The sequence below is a fragment of the Scleropages formosus genome, chromosome 25 (genome assembly GCF_900964775.1).
Source record: "Scleropages formosus chromosome 25, fSclFor1.1, whole genome shotgun sequence".
Lineage (NCBI taxonomy): Eukaryota > Metazoa > Chordata > Actinopteri > Osteoglossiformes > Osteoglossidae > Scleropages > Scleropages formosus.
In genome coordinates, this window is record NC_041830.1 from 2,156,015 (window position 1) to 2,174,546 (window position 18,532).

At 48.7% G+C, this 18,532-nt stretch overlaps 1 protein-coding gene and 1 long non-coding RNA gene across 4 annotated transcripts; one reads left to right on the forward strand and one right to left on the reverse strand.

The window, feature by feature from the left end:
• Positions 1–817: 817 nt before the first annotated feature.
• On the forward strand, positions 818–9,794 carry LOC108928251 (uncharacterized). Of its 2 annotated transcripts, none has more exons than XR_001965658.1 (4): positions 818–941; positions 6,601–6,679; positions 7,584–7,663; positions 9,708–9,794. It is a non-coding gene; the product is annotated as an uncharacterized LOC108928251 (long non-coding RNA). The 2 variants fall into 2 exon arrangements; XR_001965659.1 differs by having other exon boundaries at positions 818–934.
• On the reverse strand, positions 2,418–16,591 carry brpf3b (bromodomain and PHD finger containing, 3b). 2 transcript variants are annotated; one of them, XM_018742114.2, is made up of 13 exons: positions 16,255–16,591; positions 12,650–14,161; positions 11,977–12,133; positions 11,385–11,516; positions 11,002–11,130; positions 10,278–10,590; positions 9,808–10,122; positions 8,372–8,893; positions 7,944–8,025; positions 7,544–7,638; positions 6,208–6,305; positions 5,907–6,061; positions 2,418–4,202 (listed from the first exon to the last, which is right to left on the reverse strand). In XM_018742114.2, the coding sequence occupies exons 2-13, from the start codon at positions 14,137–14,139 to the stop codon at positions 4,019–4,021; spliced, it is 3,672 nt and encodes a 1,223-aa protein (XP_018597630.1). In that variant the 5' UTR covers positions 14,140–14,161; positions 16,255–16,591; the 3' UTR covers positions 2,418–4,018. The 2 variants fall into 2 exon arrangements, with proteins under 2 accessions (XP_018597630.1, XP_018597631.1); XM_018742115.2 differs by having other exon boundaries at positions 16,171–16,591.
• Between the last annotated feature and the right edge of the window lie 1,941 nt (positions 16,592–18,532).

The following is an 18,532-nucleotide window of genomic DNA, read 5'->3' on the forward strand; positions in this document are numbered from 1 at the left end:
TTAAATAACTTTATTTCAGGGGATTTTGCGTGTTCTCAACCTCTAAGACTCTGCATCGGAAAAGCTGTTATTTACATATAATATGGATGTTAAAAAATGTAAATATCAAAGCATGTTCCTACTTAGATTTAGGCTAGATTATCTGTAGTAATGCTAATGACAGAAATGCGTAGTACCTGGTGTTTTGTTTGACACTTTATGTACTACAGCAGCTTCTTTTGGCCATTTAGTTGAGGTCATTTCTTGCTAAAACGAAAAGGAAGGGCCCTACTGACCTCATGAAGGTGTTCTAAAAGAATTAATCTTATTCAGAATTTTCTAGAAGAGACAGGTAGTGGTTAGAGTGGCATCCTTTGTGCCCATAGGTTGCAGGTTCAAATCCCACTTCCAGCTCTTGTAGTACCCTTATTTACCTTCAATTGCTCTAGTTAAAAAAGAAGCTGGGTAAGTATTTGTAAAATGTAGCTTAACATTACAAGTCACTTTGGAGAAAACTGTTATGTAAATGTCTTTTAAATCTTCTTAGGTTAGTACTGTATGTGAGCATTATTAAGGAAATAAAATGCATGATTTACTCATTTATAATATAATATGTGTGTGAGAGAGATATTCAACAGTTCTGTGAGTGAAGGTTGCAGAAAGCTAAAGTGAGAACGATGCTGCGCATGCGCTGTGGTGGACGAACCTAACGCCGTGACGTATTTCTCCTGGCCAACAGGGGGCGCGAGAGAGCAGCGCACGGCGGCGCGACTTCTAAAGAAAAACCGCAGAGTTAAAGTGCGTTGCGTCTCGCGCGTCCGTTCGCGGTCACTGCAGTAGACTGTAGACTCGGACACGTGGGGCAGGTCGGCATCGCGAGCGCGTCGACTGGTAGCGTTTGAAGTTAAAAAGGAGGAAAATAGGACGGTTTTGTGGAACAACTGCTGCAGTCCAGGTGACACGTACGTTTTTCTTGTGTTTTTTTATGCTATTGTCTGGAGCCAGAGAGAACAAGTGCTGAGCCAGACTTGTTTTTATTTATTTTATCTGTGTATTTAATTTCTTAATTTCAGTTAATGAACTGACTTGGACAGGTAGCTGTTTGAGTCCAAGGGGTGGAGGCTGAGTGGATGTACTCCACTGTCCGGTAAAGGTAACGTCGGCACACTTTCTGTGCGGGAGGTGATGGAGACACCTGGCCACATGTTTGTCAGGGACACAAGATTTCCAGTGACTTGATGGCTCTCCTGAGGTTCTGCTGTCTGAAAGGAAACCCAAGCGCCTCGCCGAGGGCTGATCAAATAAGTCAATAAATTAACAAAAGCAGATTAGAGAAGAGAAACTGTCAGTCTGTGCCTGATGGCGGTATACGTTTTCTGTGTGTCAGTAAGCGGCTGAGAGTTCGCTGTGGTGGAAAAGCAGTTTTTGCTCAGAATGTGGCAGAAGGTTCCCATGGCGGACAGGTTTGGTTGACTGTCAGAGACCACACGGCGGAGAGAAGAAACTTCTCTCCTGTGATGAGTGGGAACACTCACTGTTTGCTTTCAGGCTGCGGATTGATGGAGCAGCAGAGAATGGAGATGGGGAGACAGCCGGGAAACTCTTCAGGTGCTCTGTGGAGATCGAAAGCCAGGAGCAGATCCATTCGGGAAGTGAACCATGTTCTCGAGATGAACGTGCTTAATGGTTCGCTCGGAATGGAAGCTTTTCGGCACGCGGAGAGAGACGGAACGTGGCCGGCGCACGGTTGTTTTGTCGGCAGGATTGAGGAAGTTCCCGGTGCAGAGAGACTACACTCCTGTGACAATTTCCAGGAATCGTAGCGGCATGCGAGTCTCTGCTGCGACTGACATTGGACTGAAGCCGCAAGCAGGAGAAGCTTCAGGTGACTTCGGCCTTTGATTAGTCATCAGTTGAAAAAATCTCCTGTGGAAAACAGAGCAGCTCAGAGGCGGGAGGGACAGTTAAACACACTCGAAAACACTAACCCCTAAAGCTGCCCTGGCAGTAAGAGGAAGCCAGAGAGGAGATGCTTCCCAGAGGTGTTTGTAAACACTACAAATGAAAGCACGTACTGCTCCGTGAGAGGACCTGGCACGCCGCAGTCCTGTTTCCCTCTCGTACTGTATCTCAGTGATTGCAGTTAGTTTACCGTGGTGTATCTAGCAGTGCAAGTCCCTTTGGAGAACAGTGTCTGCTACTACATGAGTAAATGTAAAATCTCAAAGTCCCTTGTGATGAGATTGCCTTTAAGGGGAGTTCTCCGTGTCCTAACATGCTCTTTGACACATGCAAGTCTTTCTTTGCAACCCATCACATGTGAGCAGGGAACTCTGCTCTTTTGGCCTGGCATGATGTCACCAAGGCATACTCACTCGTCCCTCGTTTCACAGAGTTTGTTCATTCCGTGGAACTATCACATTGTGCAAACTCGCACTTTGAGGGGATTGAATTAGCATTGTATTATTAATTATAGCAGGTTCTCATTCTACTGAACACTGCTATGTGAAGTGTATTCTGTTATTTTTTGTATGTGTTGCAGTACAAATTGCATTTGCTTGTAAGTTGGCATTCTTGTAAAAGGATCACAAGGGAAACCTGTGTTGTACATCAAAAGGGCCGCTAACAGAATAGCGTCAGTAAAATTGGTTCGGGGTAAAAACTGCAAAGATGGCTCACGGGAGAGCTTGACACCACTGGGAAATGTTTGTAATACCAGTAACTTTAAAGAGATGTACAGCGGTCACGTTGAATAATCAAACCGGATCCATTTCAGTCATCGTTATTTTTAGACGGCAGTTAACCTTGAGCAATCGACTTTTTGGTCTAACTGGTTGAAGAGTAAAGCCAACAACTGAATTTCGATTAGAACATTTATTTCCCGACATGAGAAAATATTGATTGACTAGTTATAGGCAAGTAGGTAAAATCTGCAGTTTATACAAGCTTAAAATTTCTCTTCAGCACCATCTTATAAACAGGGTCTAGAACTCTAGTAAACTCTTTCTACAATAAATACAAGGTTCTGTGCTTAACAGTGGACTAGGGATCCAGACTTAGAGCCAGTGAGAACAACACAGGTCGACTTCCACAGCAGACACCTCTTAGAAACCTCAGCGTAACCACAGCACAGTCATACAGCCACAAAGCCCACTGCGGATCTGCAATCTTAAATCCTTTTCAATAGCTTATATTAAATAACATTTACTTTCAGTTGTCAACTAATATATAATTTCATTTAACTTTCCATAAATAAATATTTATATATCAAAACAAGTGATTCTTTTAATATATAACAAGCATATACAGAAACGATATATGCTTGTTTATATATACGAAACCACTGACATCACATAAGCAGAGTACACGTTGAAGCCAGTTGGTAATTAGGTGATAGTATTTTACAGGTATGTACACATCTCTCCATATTTCTTCATGCCCGCAGGTGAACAAAAACAAAGGATACTGTATGATATAAACATACATATATACATGGGGTGTTTCTTGAATGTACAAGTGGTTTTGTAAAATATTAAAAAGTAAAAAGGTATCGTAAGAAAATGGCAGTGACCCATTCATACTTGTATATAAATATGAAAAAGTGATCCCCCTCCCCACCCCCCTAACTCCTCCTCCCCGTCATTCCTTTCTTTGAAAAAAGAAAAACAGGAGAAGTTCCTCTGAGCCATACTGCAACGACAGCAGCCTTCCATTGAGCTCCTGCGAGCATTTTGGGAGCTTCCATGTGGATCAGAGATACAGTTCCACAGATGTGATGCCCTTTCCTGTTCCCACACCCTGCACTTCCCCTCTTCAGCCCCTGTGCAGCCACAGGGCCTACTGGTCCATCACTCCATTGCAGCGTTCCACTGCTGGCCTGAGCAGCTCATCTGTTCAAAGGTGTGGCTGAGAGGCACCCAAACCCACAGTTTTGTGCTGCCACAGCGAGGCTTGGCCCTCCCCGCACCACCTCCCCACAGGAGAAGTGTGTGTGTGTGTGTGTGTCTGTGTTTTAGAGGGTGGCCTCCATCAGCACACTCTACAAGTAGTTGGAGGTGACGAAGGGGTGGTCTCCCCGCACGCGGCTCAGGTGGATCATGGCGCGGTCGTACGCCACTTGGACAGACTTGCGTATGCTGGTCTTCCTGCCCTCCATCATGCGCAGCTTGTCCGCTGTGTCGTCCACACCCAGCGGGACCACCTTGTCGCGAGGGAGCCACTGCCTGTGCGGCAAGACAAGACAGGCCGACGTGGTCAGCGGTCTACAGCCGCACAACTTCCTTCTTGCAGGTGGAGTGTAAAAGCGGGCAGAATGATAGTTCTGCTCTTATGATCACATTGTTAAATTGTACAATACAAAATACATTTCATATGGGGATTGGGAGAACACAAGTCAGCATTCACTTATATCACAAACAATTAGAATTTAGCTGCAAAACTTACCAAAACCAAGTCTATGTATGACAAAGCACATGGAAACAAATATGCAGTTTGACACACTTTCTTTCTAAGTTCATTATAACATCCAACTTGTATTCCATAGTGGTGCTGTAGCCTTTCTCCTGCCATCTCCCCTCAGGCCCCAGAACACTTCTTTAACCATGGAGGACAAAGTGATGAGAGTAACTCATACTGTACATCAAAATTAAACAGTGAATGTAAAAATGCCTGGTGCATGTTTGCGAGTGAAGTGAATCCTATTGTGTAAATTTACAGTGAGCTCAAAGGCTGCATTGAGTAAATAGAGTCCATCAGTACAATAGTACCCCCCTTAAAGCTGCCCTGTTTAGTGTTTGTGGGCTCCATTCCGTGTGTGCGTGTAAAAGTGGCACCAAGAACCAATTATTTTCAGTCCAGCTGCGTAATGCGCCTTGTGCTCTCCGTGTCTTGTCCGCTAAGCTAAGTGTCGTTAAATGAGTGATTGAGACGCTGCTTTCCACACAGTCACACGAGTAAACAAGAGCGCAAATGACGATTGGGGGCCAGCTGCTGTCTCCGTTTCTCCGCACAAACTGGACGGGCAGCTCAGCATGTCTGACTCGTACTATTTGCACTGTGCAGTCACTGCGGCCCACAGGTCACGTGTAGATTCAGCCTGTGCTTCTCACACATGTTACATGATGTTTTAATGTGCCGTGCTGTTACAGGAGTGGTCAGGGTTACGCTCAGCACTCAAGGATTTCACACTTGCACTCACAGTGACATGAATACTAATTCCACCCCAGATATTAATAACAGGTGTCACTGCTGGTCATGTTCCTATCCCCTGTGGTGGAGCTACAAGAAGCTCCTTCCTTCTGCCAGTCAGAAGCACAGGCTGTGTGATACCCTGAGAATGAGCAGTGCAAATTAACCAGCACTTGGACTAGAAGCCAAAAGCAGTACCACTCAAAGGGAAAGGAGAGGCTAAACAACAGACATCCCATGAGCCTCCTGTATAGTTAAACATCATAAGCAGGCTATGGTGTTGACATGGCTTTTGTAAATCACTGCAGGCTGTTGAAGAGACTCTGCCCTGTACTGTTGGGTTCGGGCCTCAAACCAAACTGCACCACAAGAGCCCAACATCGAGCTGCGTGTCCAGTTGGCCGCTACCTCAAGAGTCTTTGGAAAGAATCAGACTGTAAAGAAAAGCCCCAAGACAGCAGTCCTCAAAGGCTCGTGGTTCCTTGAGGGACCTTACATGTTGTCCCTTCAAGTACAATGATTTACTCAGAATGCTGCAGTAAGATGCAGAACCTGTGCAAATGATGAAATGAAACATAAGGCAAATAACTAAATGTTTAACAGACTCTTCCTAATTGCTCTAGTATAATCAGTGGCCGCTGTCAGAGCATCAGTGACTTTCACAGGGAGGGGCCGGTGCCCCCTTTGCCAGTGGGTGAGTTAAAAGAGAAGCGTTAAGCGACCCCTCTAGCCCTTCTTACCAAGTCCTTTTGTTGTCAAAGAATAGCACGAGGTAGAGCTTCTCGCCCACCTCCTCCTGCCGCTGCTCCCCCAGCTTCAGCACATCCATGGGGGGCACCGGGATGGGCACACCATTGTGGAGCAGCCCCTCCTGGGGCATGTCGGGGTCAATGATCTATGAAGACACATCAAGCCTGATGTAAAATGACCGGTTAGCCACAACTGGCTTTTTTAACATTAAAAGTGCAAAACATCTTGGGGTGGTGATGTCTCCACCATGAAAGTATGTCAGATGTGTGTGTGTGTGGGGGGGCTACTGACCAGTGCAGGGTAGGAGGGGTACCCACGACATTTGGCCCACACCAAGTCCAGAGGCTCCGGCTCCATCCCGTTCTCAAAGGGCATCAAGATACCCCTGCCTGTAGATACCAGTGTCATTCTGTTAGACCATTTCCCTGCATGCACTGCATGTTCCTTGTCACCCTTGAGTGTTCCAGACCCTTCTCTAGTAAAGGACAACAGGCAATTCCATACAGTTCCCCATCAGTAAGACCACAGAGGCACTAGCAATTCCACTGAGCTCCTGAAAGAAATTCCTTTTCTGAGTTAGTTTAAACCAATCAACGCATCTGCACTTATTTTTGCAAATAAGTAAAACCACTTAGTAAATTCTCACAGCCAGACACCTGCTCCTTTCCTCTACTCTCTCCACAGGTGACCCTCAAGGCTCATGAACACTCCATAGCTGCTCCCAGGGGCCACTGCACTCCTGCCCTGTTCCCTCCAACCACCTGTAAGTGTCCCCCTTGGGTGCATCCCCCTTGGGTGCATCCCATCTCAATGAATGCTCCATGTCTGGACAGCTGAACACATCCAAGTCTGGCCCTTCTGCTGATCTCAGAGTGGCCTGTAACAGTTGATACTCTCACCCTCTCCAGTGTGTGTTGAACCTTGGTGATACCCATGACCCTGTTCGTCCCATTATGACCATCTTCACAACATGGACAGAATGAGGCCTGTCCCCACTACCTTAAGAACCTGAACAATAGTCCAAGGCCTACTTGTGCCTAGGCCACAATACTCAACTCCCAGCATCAGATGCAGAAGCACTCCAAATGATATTATTCTGACACTACATTCGCTTCTTACCACAGCCCACATTAAGGATTTGACTCTATTTGTTGAGCTGTCCACTAACTTCTTGCCCTGCCCCAGTCCTCAGTCTAAGGGCTAAACCAAGCAAGTGGTTTTATTTTTTAAACAGTTACTGTATCCATGGTCCACTGATGTTTGTCAAGGGTGGTGCTGTTGTTTTATCCTGAAGGCAGTCCTCAATAAAACCAGCCTGCATGTTATTTTCCCTTTTTTTTTTTTTTTAACATAAAACATTTACATTTATTCATTTAGCAGACGCTTTTGTCCAAAGCGACGTACATCTCAGCAAAAGTACAATTTATGCATTACAGAGAAGGAGACATAGCTGCAGATATGAAAGTCTCAAGCAAACCTAGTTTGTTCCCTAGCACTTGCTGCACCAAGGTTCGTGTTCGAATAGGTGAAAAATCGTAAGTAAAACATTGTATTATTAGAGGAAAGTGACAAAGTGATGGAGAGGAGCGGCTTGCTCCTTAAAGACAAAGCACACGGTTTCACTCACCTTTACCAGTGTAATCTGAATCCCCGTTCATGCCATCAAGGAACGGGATCTTGGACAGCGCTGGTTTTCCACGGCTGCGTTTGGGGGGTGTAGCACTACAATCAAATAAAACAGGTTCAGGTAAGGAGGAAAGCAACTGAGTAATAATTTCACTCCTTGTATTTTACTTTATCCATGAAAAATATGCAACAAAGTCCTGCTTGAGCAACTCTGGCAACCCAGCGTGCACAACGGTCTTCACTCCATCTGAGCATTTTATTACTAAGCTTCATTAAATTTATTATTATATTTCCTATCATGTATCATGTTTGTATTTCCTGCAAAAGAGCTCTGTCTTTTTTGTTTTGTTTAAACTGTTTTTCGGTCTGACTGAAGTTTCATTATAAAGGGGTGCTCTCACATCTCCTTTTGGAGGTCAGAGGTGGCATTACGGTCCAAGTCTGAGCCACTGTCCCTGTGCTTGGTGAAACCGTTCATCAGACCTGAGCAGGCACAGACAGAGTCATCAGGAACATCAGTACACTCACAGTACACATCAGGTCATCAGAAAACTCTCAGAATGTAACATTTCTATGGTTAAGGAACTCGTCCTATGATCAGAAGTTTGCTGGTTCAATTCTAGCAGGAGGGGAGCTAATGCAGTATCTTTAGCAAATGTACTTATGCTGAACTGTTGTAGCAAGAGTAAATTAACAGTATAAAATAAAATTAAAGCTGTGCACATTGCTGAAGGTCATTATGTAACCAATTGTGCAGGAAGAACATCTGCTAAGTGACTGAGAAAGTACAAACACAAATAAGCATTGGTGCATTACAGGCATCCCTGACCTTCCTTCCGGGCTGGGGCAGGCGACTTCTCCCCATCACTCTCCGAACTGGCACTGCGGCATCTCAGTGTGGCCAGTGAGCAAGGGGGTGGCGTCTGGGGCCGTGCACCTGCAGGCGTGAGCATGGGAGGGTCCTGCAAAACAGCAGGGGCGCTGAAGCCACCCTCCCCATTCTGCACTGGCCCGTCTCTGTCCCTCAGTGCTTTGGCTCCATTTTTAGCTTTCTTGAAAAGGATGGCGGTGCGGCGGCCCACGCCGACAGCAGGCAGGGCTGGGGGAGGTTCGTGGGAGGTGCGGCCGTTGGCGATCCCTCCTTTGTTAGGCAGACACACTGCTTCCTCCCCCAGAGCCCCATCTGAGGCGTCACTGGCTGACTTCAGACGCTTGTGTGCACGGCCATGAGTCCTTGGGTCTGTAGTCACCGGTCGCAGGGTGGGCGGGTCCTGGGGGGCCTCTCCGTGTGGAGGAGACAGGGCTGGGCCTGTGGGTTCCAGTGTGGGGGGAGGCGTTGCCTTTAAGTCCTCTGGAAGGGCATAAGGGAAAAAAAAAAGTTAAGAACAAAATGTAGACATGCAAGCCACTTTATTTGTCCTATAAAATCACCTGTTAGAAATAATGCCCCCCCACCTGTCTGGGGAAAAAACATTTACAGACAATACCACGTACTCATATACAGCGCTTTCACCTGCCAACAGACTCCGAGCACTTTCATAAAAGTTATGTGACAGTTCAGTGACACACTAAACGTGATAAATTTGTAAATTTACTAAATTATTAAATTCCATTATCACTGAGAGTGCTGATTAAAGTGATGTTTAAATCCTGAAGAGGACAGCTGGGACAGAGGAGAGGAAAACAACAACTCCAGACTGACATCAAACTAGAGAAGGTTGACTTTTGGGGTCTGCGGTCCATCAGTACAACAATCAGACTGGCCTAGGCTGGCAGGCCACCCCCTGGGGCAACTGACCCAAAAGCTGTACCTAAAAATCTCTACAAGATACTGCAAGCAAAAAAATGATCCTAGCAGTGCATTTATTCACATTAAGCAGCATTAACATCATGTTAACCTTTGTCTAACTCATCAGTACACACAGTCATAACTTCCGCACTCTTGAAACTTGCCATGTTTCCAGGCATCAGTATCTTACATGTGAGATTTGGCAAGGTAAACATCTTAAGACACTGCTGAGTAGATTAAATTAAGTGTTACAATTCAGATGACAAGCGGAAACATTTCAGTGTCTCACTTTTGTTAATGAAATGAACAGAAATGGTTGTACCTGTAGTACATGCTGCACCTGTGTATCCCAGTAACAGATGCACTCTACACACAGGTACACTAACAGTTGTGCCAAGAGGATTCGGAACAAGGAGGGGACAAGTGGGTGTCGCGATCAACCCACAGCAGCCTAGCTGCTCAACGGTGCAGCTCACCTTTGTCTGGAGTGGAAGACGAGGACGGCACGTGTGAGCGGTCGGCGTCACCCCCTCGGTCAGCTTCCTCCTCCTCATCCTCTTCCTCTGCCCGCTCCTGTTCTTCCTTGGCAGTGCCATTGTACAGTAGTAGCTGGCGCTGCTGATCATGCCGGTAGCGCACGTTGTTGATCTCCCTCCGCAGCAGGCGTATGCGTCGAGTGCGCGCCCCGCTGGGGCTCATGGACATCACCATGTCCAACTTGTCCAGTAGCTCCTTCAGCTGGTCCTCTGGGGAGAGGTGCAATCGGTTCTCAGGATCCAGGAGGGTGTCCACTGTGGACCAGGAATACAGGAACAGACCTGTTAAGCACTCCAGTCCAGCCTTTATACTTAGAATAACATCACAAGAAGTCCCCACAAGGAAGCTTTTTCCATCGTCTGTTGATTACAAAGCAGAGGGCTAAACAAATGGCACTTTATTTCCTCACCGTCCTCCCAGGAGCAGCGGTAGTAGTCACGTGTGTGCGGTGGCTCAGGCAGGTGCATGCCAGTATCAGGGTCCAGGCCCGTGCTGCGCGCTTGCCTATGGGCATGGCGTAGGACAGCGCCCCCCAGCTCCCGCAGGCGCACAGCAGCACGGTGAAACACCGTGTCCCGGGCATTGTAGCGCAAGCAGTTGGCCACCATCAGGTTGAAATCGGCCTCCAGGTCAGAGAGAGTTCGATAGGCATGAGCCTCCAGCTTCGTGCGAATGGTGGAGAAGTCCATGGGCTGAGAGATAAACTCTAGGTAGTCCGGCACCTGCATCAGCACAATAAAGAGCTGTGAAAACACCAGCAAAGGGAAGCGAGATAAACAGCGCAACCTTCATGTATGGACACGTTAACCTACAATTCGGTGGGGGTTACCCCCACTCTCTAAAATGGCTCAGCCAGCCTGCAGTTTTTCAGTTTTAAGCCCAACATGAGATACTTACAACCTGTATCTCCATCTGTTTATTTCCTTTGTAAATTATTTTGATTAGAGCAAAAGAGAAATTACGTTAAAAAACGCAAGAACAGCCATAGCTTGTGAGAGCTGCAGTCGCATGCCGATGCAATGTTCAGGATACGCCTGAGAGAACATGGTTGTATGGAGACCATTGCCGATGAGATGATTTCTCAGTATGTAGATGAGCAGAGCATCTCAAATCGGAACTGGGTGTGAGCCTACCTCCTTGAGGTTGACGGGATGGGCGAAAATCTGAGCTGGGTCCTTCTCCTGCAGTTGGTCCAGCGTGGAGCGAAGGAGCACCAGGGTGGGGGTGAGCTGTAGCTCCATGGCTGCCTGATGGACCTTCACCTGAGGGCCAGGGGCCGAAAAAAAAGGCTCATGAAGGACACAGTTCTGCCAGTGATGTGACACATGTACAGGACTGCTGGTATCACCCCCCTACTAATTCTATAAGGGATGCAGAAAACACCGGTCACTGAGTCAGCCAGATTCAGTGGCTCTGTGGATATCAGCTGCTTGGCGCAATGTTGGGACCTGCTCATAAACACTCCACACCCTCATGCCACACCCCTCCCCGAAATGCACAGTCCCACACTCAATACCTGCTCCCTCTTCAGCTTCTCCCTTTTCCGAATAAGTTCTACCAGCAATCGGGCTCGCTCCAGATCATGTCGCAGCTTCTGCCAATATTTCAGCTCTGCCCTCACGGCACTGATCTTTTCATCCGGCTCCGTCTGGACACACACACGCACAAAGCTTTTTAATTCATGTTCTAAATTAGGGAGACAGCTACAAAAACTATGCAAAACATTAAGTTCACATTTGTAGATAAAAGGTCACTTAGACTGTTAGATACACCTTTGTACAGATGAGTGACTGAGTTAAGTAGTGTAAACCAGAGCAATATAACACGCACCCAATCGCGCGTGCACAGACACACTGCAGGCAAGTTAGAGTCACCATGGCACTTAATCAACTGATCAACATCTTTGGAGTGTGGGAGGACACCAGAGTACTCAAAGGAAACCCACACAAACATGGGGAGACAATAAACCAAGTCAAAAGGCAAAAAGAACACAAGCTGTAAGTAGTTACTAAGGATGAAACAACAGTGATGAGAAAATCTAAGTGTGTGACGTGCCATCTATAAGTGAGGGAGTGCTCCTCTAAAAGCCAACTCTGCGGACCACTGACCTGCTCGGCATTCCTCTGGGCCTGCATGTGCGAGTGGAGTCGCCGAATGAGAGGCACACCATTGCGCGATTGCCGCTTCAGGAGCCAGTAGTTGTGAAGCCTCTGCATGAACTGGTTCTTGCGCTGAATAAGGATTCCTTTGCAAATTTTGTTCAGCCTAAAAGACAGTGACAGTTCATTTTCACATATATAAAATTTACAAAGCAACTCGTACTACATTTATTTAGCTGACGCTTTCCTCTGAAGTGACTGTAGTATTAATCAAATTTAGACTGACTTACCATTTATATAACTTGGTAATCTTCACTGTACCAATTCAGGTTGAGTAACTTGATCAAGGGTAATACAGCAGGAGCTACAATTCAAACTTGTCCTTCAGGTGTAAGGTGGCAACAGTAACCACAATGCTACTTGCTACGGTTTTTCCTTTTCTTCAACTAAACTTCATGGGGTATGAAGAAACTTACTAAACATAACTGCAGGACCATCTTCTGCAATTTTGTCTGAATAAAAATTTCAGAAAAGTCAATTTTGTATTAAGGAGCGTAATTCTGCACACAAACCTATGATTTGTGTAAACTATTATTCTGGGACCTCCAAATTCATAAATATTTTATGTGATCTATCAGCCCTTGGTACGGGAACAGGAACAAAGGCCACAGCCAAGGCTCACCTGTGGGCAGGTATCTGTGGTACTGTGACAAGTGGCACAGCTGCACGCCGAGACACCACCTCCAGACCCTTCTTCACCTTCTTCTTCAGCATTCTAGGTGCCTTTTTGCCACCTCTACGGTGCTGAGGTGTGGCAGGGGTAGGCGTGTACGACTTGCAGCCCCTGTGGCTCCGCCCCCCAACCTGCCTGCCTCCGGGCTCCTCCTCGTCGGACACCATTGTCGGGGAGTGTGCCTCACAGAAGGCCGTCTTCTTCACGGAGAACGTGGTGCCATTGACATTGGTCTCCCGCACCGGGTCGATCTTCATGAAGAGGCCGGCACGCTGGGCACAAGTGACGTGAAAGGCCGTGTAGCAGTTGGCCTTATGGCACTGAATGGAGGCACCGCGGCCCTTCTGCTTGCACAGGTAGCAGGTGAGTTTCCAGCGTGCTGCCGGGATGTTCTCCACCCCCTCGATGGGCTCCAGAAATACCGTGTTGGCAAAGCACACTTCTGGGATCCAGATGGCGCACACCACGTGTGCCCAGCGCCCGTCGCTCGTCTGCTTGAAGGCGCCTCCACGATTTGGGCACAGCACACAGTCCACGGGCCGCGCTGGTGACTGCAGGCAGCAACGGCACAGCCAGGGGCCCTCGGGAATGTAGGGCACGCCATAGCACTCCTGGTGCACGGCCAGGTTGCAGATGTCACAGAAGAGGATCACATTGCTGTTGAGACACTCATCATCCAGGCAGACACAGCAGAAGGCATCGTCGTCCACGGGGCCCTGTGCCGGAGCCTGGCTCCGGGACTCCAGAAACGACTCCTTTTCCAGTCGGTCTATGAGCAGCTCAAAGGCGTCTGGGGACACCGAGGCCTGGCCCTCGGACACCCGCCGCTCATTCACCATTTCCAACCAGGCCATGTCCTCCTCATCCATGTCATACTCGGCCTGCATCTCCAGCTCCTCAGCCGATTTCTCTATGTAGCGGTAGTAAGCAGCAGGCAGGGGCGGTGCCTCCATGGGGCAGAAGGAGTCCAGCAGACGGAAGGTGGGCTCAGGAAGGGGCCCAGACTGGTGGGACGAGTTGGCATGCAGCAGTGGCAGCGAGCCAGCCGGGGGGCCGTGCGTGGAGGAGGAGGAGGATGAGTTTTTGCCCTCGCGCCTGCGGCCCTTAGCAGCAGAAGGCCTGCGTCCTGCCTTGGCGGCACTGGGGAGCAGCGGCTGCTCACTATTCTCCTTGTTGCTGTTACACTCGCTGAGGTCCTGCGCCATCAATTCGTCCTCAGTGATGACCGTCAGCGGGTCGAAGATGCTGATGCGGTGGAGCCGCCCATCGAGGTCCACCTCCACCATTTTCTGGGCCTGAGCATAGGTCAGCGTCTCACGAGTTGGGGACATCTTCAGGCTGTACGGTGAGGGTGCCCGCTGGTATGCCCGCACAGCCCCCCGGCCCCCCGCAGCCACGCCAGACCCAGGCTGTCGTCCCCTCCTCCGCGGTTTCCTCATGGGGTTGCTAGCTCCCTCTGCCCTGGGGTAAAAAGAAAGTAAAGAATGGTAAAGAATGTGGTGAAGACCTGAGGGAAAGTCACAGAAGCCATTTCACCAGTCCTGCCATCAATGATCACCTCAGTACTGCATGTCAGCCCAGAATTGATACTGATGTCACACTTGTGATGTGTTTAAAGACATTTTCTGCAACACTGAACTGTATGTCTTTTAGCACCTTTTCCGCTGTCACATATACCAGCTTAATTTGTACTCCAGTAGACAGTGTTGTACTAGAAAAGCTTGTATATGCTGACATGCTTTACTCAACACATTCTGCACTGAAATATGCTGCTGTTACATCTGAAGAGCAAAGTATTTTGCACGTTACTTTAGGAAAAAAGGTAAATAGCGGTGCAATGACCGGACTGCCGTCAGTGACAGCCACAGTGACACGCACCCCTTTAACATTCTGCTGTCTATACCAAACCCGCAGCTCAAAACTTTAGCAATTATGCTGCAATTCTGACTTTTTTAATCTCCAAAAGACAAAATAGTGTGGATTAAAGAGGAATAAGGCTGACAGCCCTTCAGGACACACAAGGGTGTATCAAGACTTAACCCCCAACTGTGACATAAAGCCCATAGTAACAACTTAGAGTAAGGGGTACGCATGTTAATATCCAACCAGTTCCATTTATTTAACGTGGGATTCCACCACTTGGCGCGCTCCGTGGGGGAGCGGAAGAGGAGCCCGCTAGAGGACAGTGCGTCCGTGGTGGTGGTGGGGGGTGGGATTCAGGGACGACGACACCGAGCTTCCCGGGAAGGTGGAGCCCCCGCCTCCAGCTCTAACGCCTCATGAACGGCGAGCAGCGCCCGCGCCCGAGCTCGCGCACCCCAACAGCTGCGGGCCATTGGTACTGCGCGTGCCCCCACCCCCATTGCGGGGCTCCGTGCTGTTTACAGTCCCGCTTAAACTGAGTTCACCACGTAAATATGTGTATCGAACGAAACGAAAGCAGCCTGGCGATCACTGTGAAGGTCACAAACTTAGCAACCAGACTCTGGCAGCTGAAAAGTCAGCAGCATTAAAACGTTATTTTACACCGGCAAGCGCGTCCTATTTTCACTTGTGCTTGATGGGGTATTTATTTTCACTTGTGCGTTACTGGGGTGCTGCGCCGACGTTCGCTAAACTAAGCCTTAGTCTATTGAGTCGTGCCAAAACGGCTAACATTTGCCTAAATGGCGACGCAGCGGTAAAACAAGTTCCTCTGGCTCGTTTGACACTTTGCCGCCTTGTGAGGGACAGGCGGGCCAATAACCGCTTTCACCGGCGGAGAAACAAACAAAAACAACTTTTACCGTGTGCGCCGAGCGATCGCTGTGTTTTTATTTTCGCAGCGCGAAGGGGGCGGGGCCGTAGTAAAAGACCCGCCCACCCCCTTCATCGCTGCACTCCGGGCAAAGCTTCACACTGGGCAATTCAACTGCCGAGACAACCTCCGGAAAGGGCTGACAAGCACAATTTCACCCAAAGTCATCAAGGACTTTCCTTTCACACGCGTCCCATCTGCTAGTTGATACTGCTTTCAGCTCCCTTGGCATTTTACATAGCGTTTCTGAGCATTTTCTGGAATGTATCTCTTCTGAAACCGCCAGTTACTACTTAGCATGATTAACCCTAACGGAGCTTCGGAGTATCCAATCAGAACGCGCAGCCGTCGCATCAAGGCTCGATTTTGGCCAATCAGCGCCGCGCGGATTTGTCTCAGCTGATATAGTTCGGTTGAGAGGGTGTATTTCCAGAACGAGATGTCAGCCATTTTAGTCGTTAAACACAAGCCGACCACCCCGAGCAAATAGCTCACGGTTCTCACTCAGAGCCAGGAGTGCTGACCGTGGCGGCGGCCGACAAGCGCAGATTTCTTCGTATGCAAAGTCCCATATGTATAAAACAAAGTACTTTCACTGCGTTGCAATATGCTTAAGGGTGAGTGGGAGAAGTAGTTGCCTATTATTATTTGTCTCGAACAGCCAGGTACTTACCCATGCAGAGCGTTACATAAAAACGTTTCACCGACCACAAACGCCAGGCTATGAAGAAGACGCTGCCCATATGCAGCGGTTTACCTTGTATAAAAATGGAGCTCAACCGCCGGGCGCTTGAGAACCCGAGTCTCCGAGTGCTAACCGCCAGCTAGCTACGCCTCGGCCGAAAAGAGCCGGCAAATTTCAGGGCAGAGAATGTCCTTCGCGCGTCAGTCCTCCATGATGTCTTCAGGCGAACATTTCTTCACGGGTTCGAGGGGCTCCGCTCACCCGCGGCCACATAGTCAGCGTGGGAGAGAGCGGCGGCGGCTCAGATGTTGCTCGCAGCCTTAGGCGCGCTGTGCCGAGTACATGAGTGCGGAGCGCGAGCTCAGCCAAGATGGCCAGAACACGCCCCTTCGCGCGGAAACCCGCGCGCGGCTCTCCGCGGCGCGGCCGCCGTTCGAACCTGTCGGAAGCGGGGTGTGCGAGCGCGGAACACTGCTCCGTGTCTTTAATGCCGTGAACACACACACACACACTCGGCCAGCTGTCGCGTTACTCCATACGTTCTCCTGTGCGCTGTCCGCAACCTCGCGACACGCGCGCGCCGCGCCTCTCGAGCCGTGACCCCGTTCGTTCGCGCGGAGCAACGACGCAGCTCGTGCCTCATGCAGGTGGACAGGTGAGCGGCGGGCGGACTCGGGGCCATAGGCAGCAGTGGGCAAACATCACCGTAAGGTGGGCCCAACTCCGGCGGCACAGCGTTTCAGGTGAACAAAAAGAGTCGTAAGCAGAAATGATAAGCGCTGCAAAGAATGGGCTCGCTACGCGAGGGCATCCAGAGCCGGTGTGCAGCACGCGGCTCCGTGCTTATGGCGAGATACATTATAGACACAGGTGCGAAGTGCATCGATCCTGAAGGATATGGTGGGGTGAGGTTCCACAGACACTGACCACTGACTGATTGGCAACACTGGAGTAAATGGCTCAGTGCAGGACACTGAGCAGTACCAGGTAGAAGGTGGCTACAGCAGCACCTTGAATCGTGACGAGAGGACTAGCTGCAATGATCCTGAAAACCGTTGGCTCAGGGTGTCACTTTGCTCAAGGTGCTCCTCTCCTTACCCAGGGAGGGCTGCAGAGGCTGAGAGTCAGAGTCATGGTGGACAGCGGTCTGGTTAGGGTCCTTGCTCTAGTCTTTTCTCCACAGAGTTCAGCCCAACGGTGAGGAATGAGGCAGCCATCCGCACTGGACTCTTCAGTCTACGTGTGGCGTCGCCTGTAGAAACGCCATTGCTCCTGCATACGGTTGCGTGGAAGAAGCGCCTTGTCCAGCAGAACGTGGTAGAAATCTGCAGCCGTGACTCGAACATCCCCACTGCGTAAAGGTGACTCCGTCCTTTGCTGTGCACCTCAGTGTTGCTGGATCCCTCCGGTTTTCTGCCCCAGTTCACCATTTCACAGCCCGTTGCAGTATTGGTCCAGGTGGCTTAGCTCAGTACATACAGAACTTGTTGTCATAGGTGTATATAACTCCATTGAGCATCCATCCATCCATCTTCTATCCTGCTTGTCCTAATAGGGTTGTGGTGCTTTAATAATTAAGATTAATAAAGATTAATATTTTTAATCTTTTCATTGGTATTTCTTTATTGCTGCACTAGGAGACGTCTCGGTACAGATCTCCGTAGGATACGCTTCATCATATGGACAAGATTACTAATCTCCTTCGCAGGATATTATTGGTGGATAAACAGATGGAAATGGGGTGGAGGAAGGAACAGGCAACTGCTGACACTTGACTAGGGGTTGTGTAGGTTTCACATTTTTTCAGATATACTCGCTCACTGAGGAGGTTGTCGGGACTAGTCAGCAGTGTATTGATAGTGTCTGGTCATTTTTGACTGTGTGCACAACTTGGATGTGGTCAGCAGGTTTTTTCCCCACTGCTACAGAGCTGCATTTACCTAACAGGGTGTTTTTGGGGAGAAAGCTCATCGACCTGTTCTCACTGGTGGAGATACTGCATTATACCTAACCTGGGTTACACACCCTGACCACATTGTTTTGTGCTCAGGAAAAGAGAAGTTGCACTCTCTTTGCTCTCTTTCAGCTTCTGTTGCCCAAAGCATTTGGTGAGGTGTTTTTTAGAACTCGAAAAAGCCCAGTGTTGTAGGAGTACATATTCCTGTACATTACAGATGGGTTGCAATCCTGAAAATCATTGTTTCCTCAAGGCTGTCACTTTGAGTCCAGTCACTGACAGGTTATTGCTGGCGTATGAGCTAAAACTGATAAGATGGTACTGTATTGTAAGTCTGGAATGTCATTTTCAAGATTTTTGACTTAAGCTGGCAGGCAGGGAAAGTAGACTTTG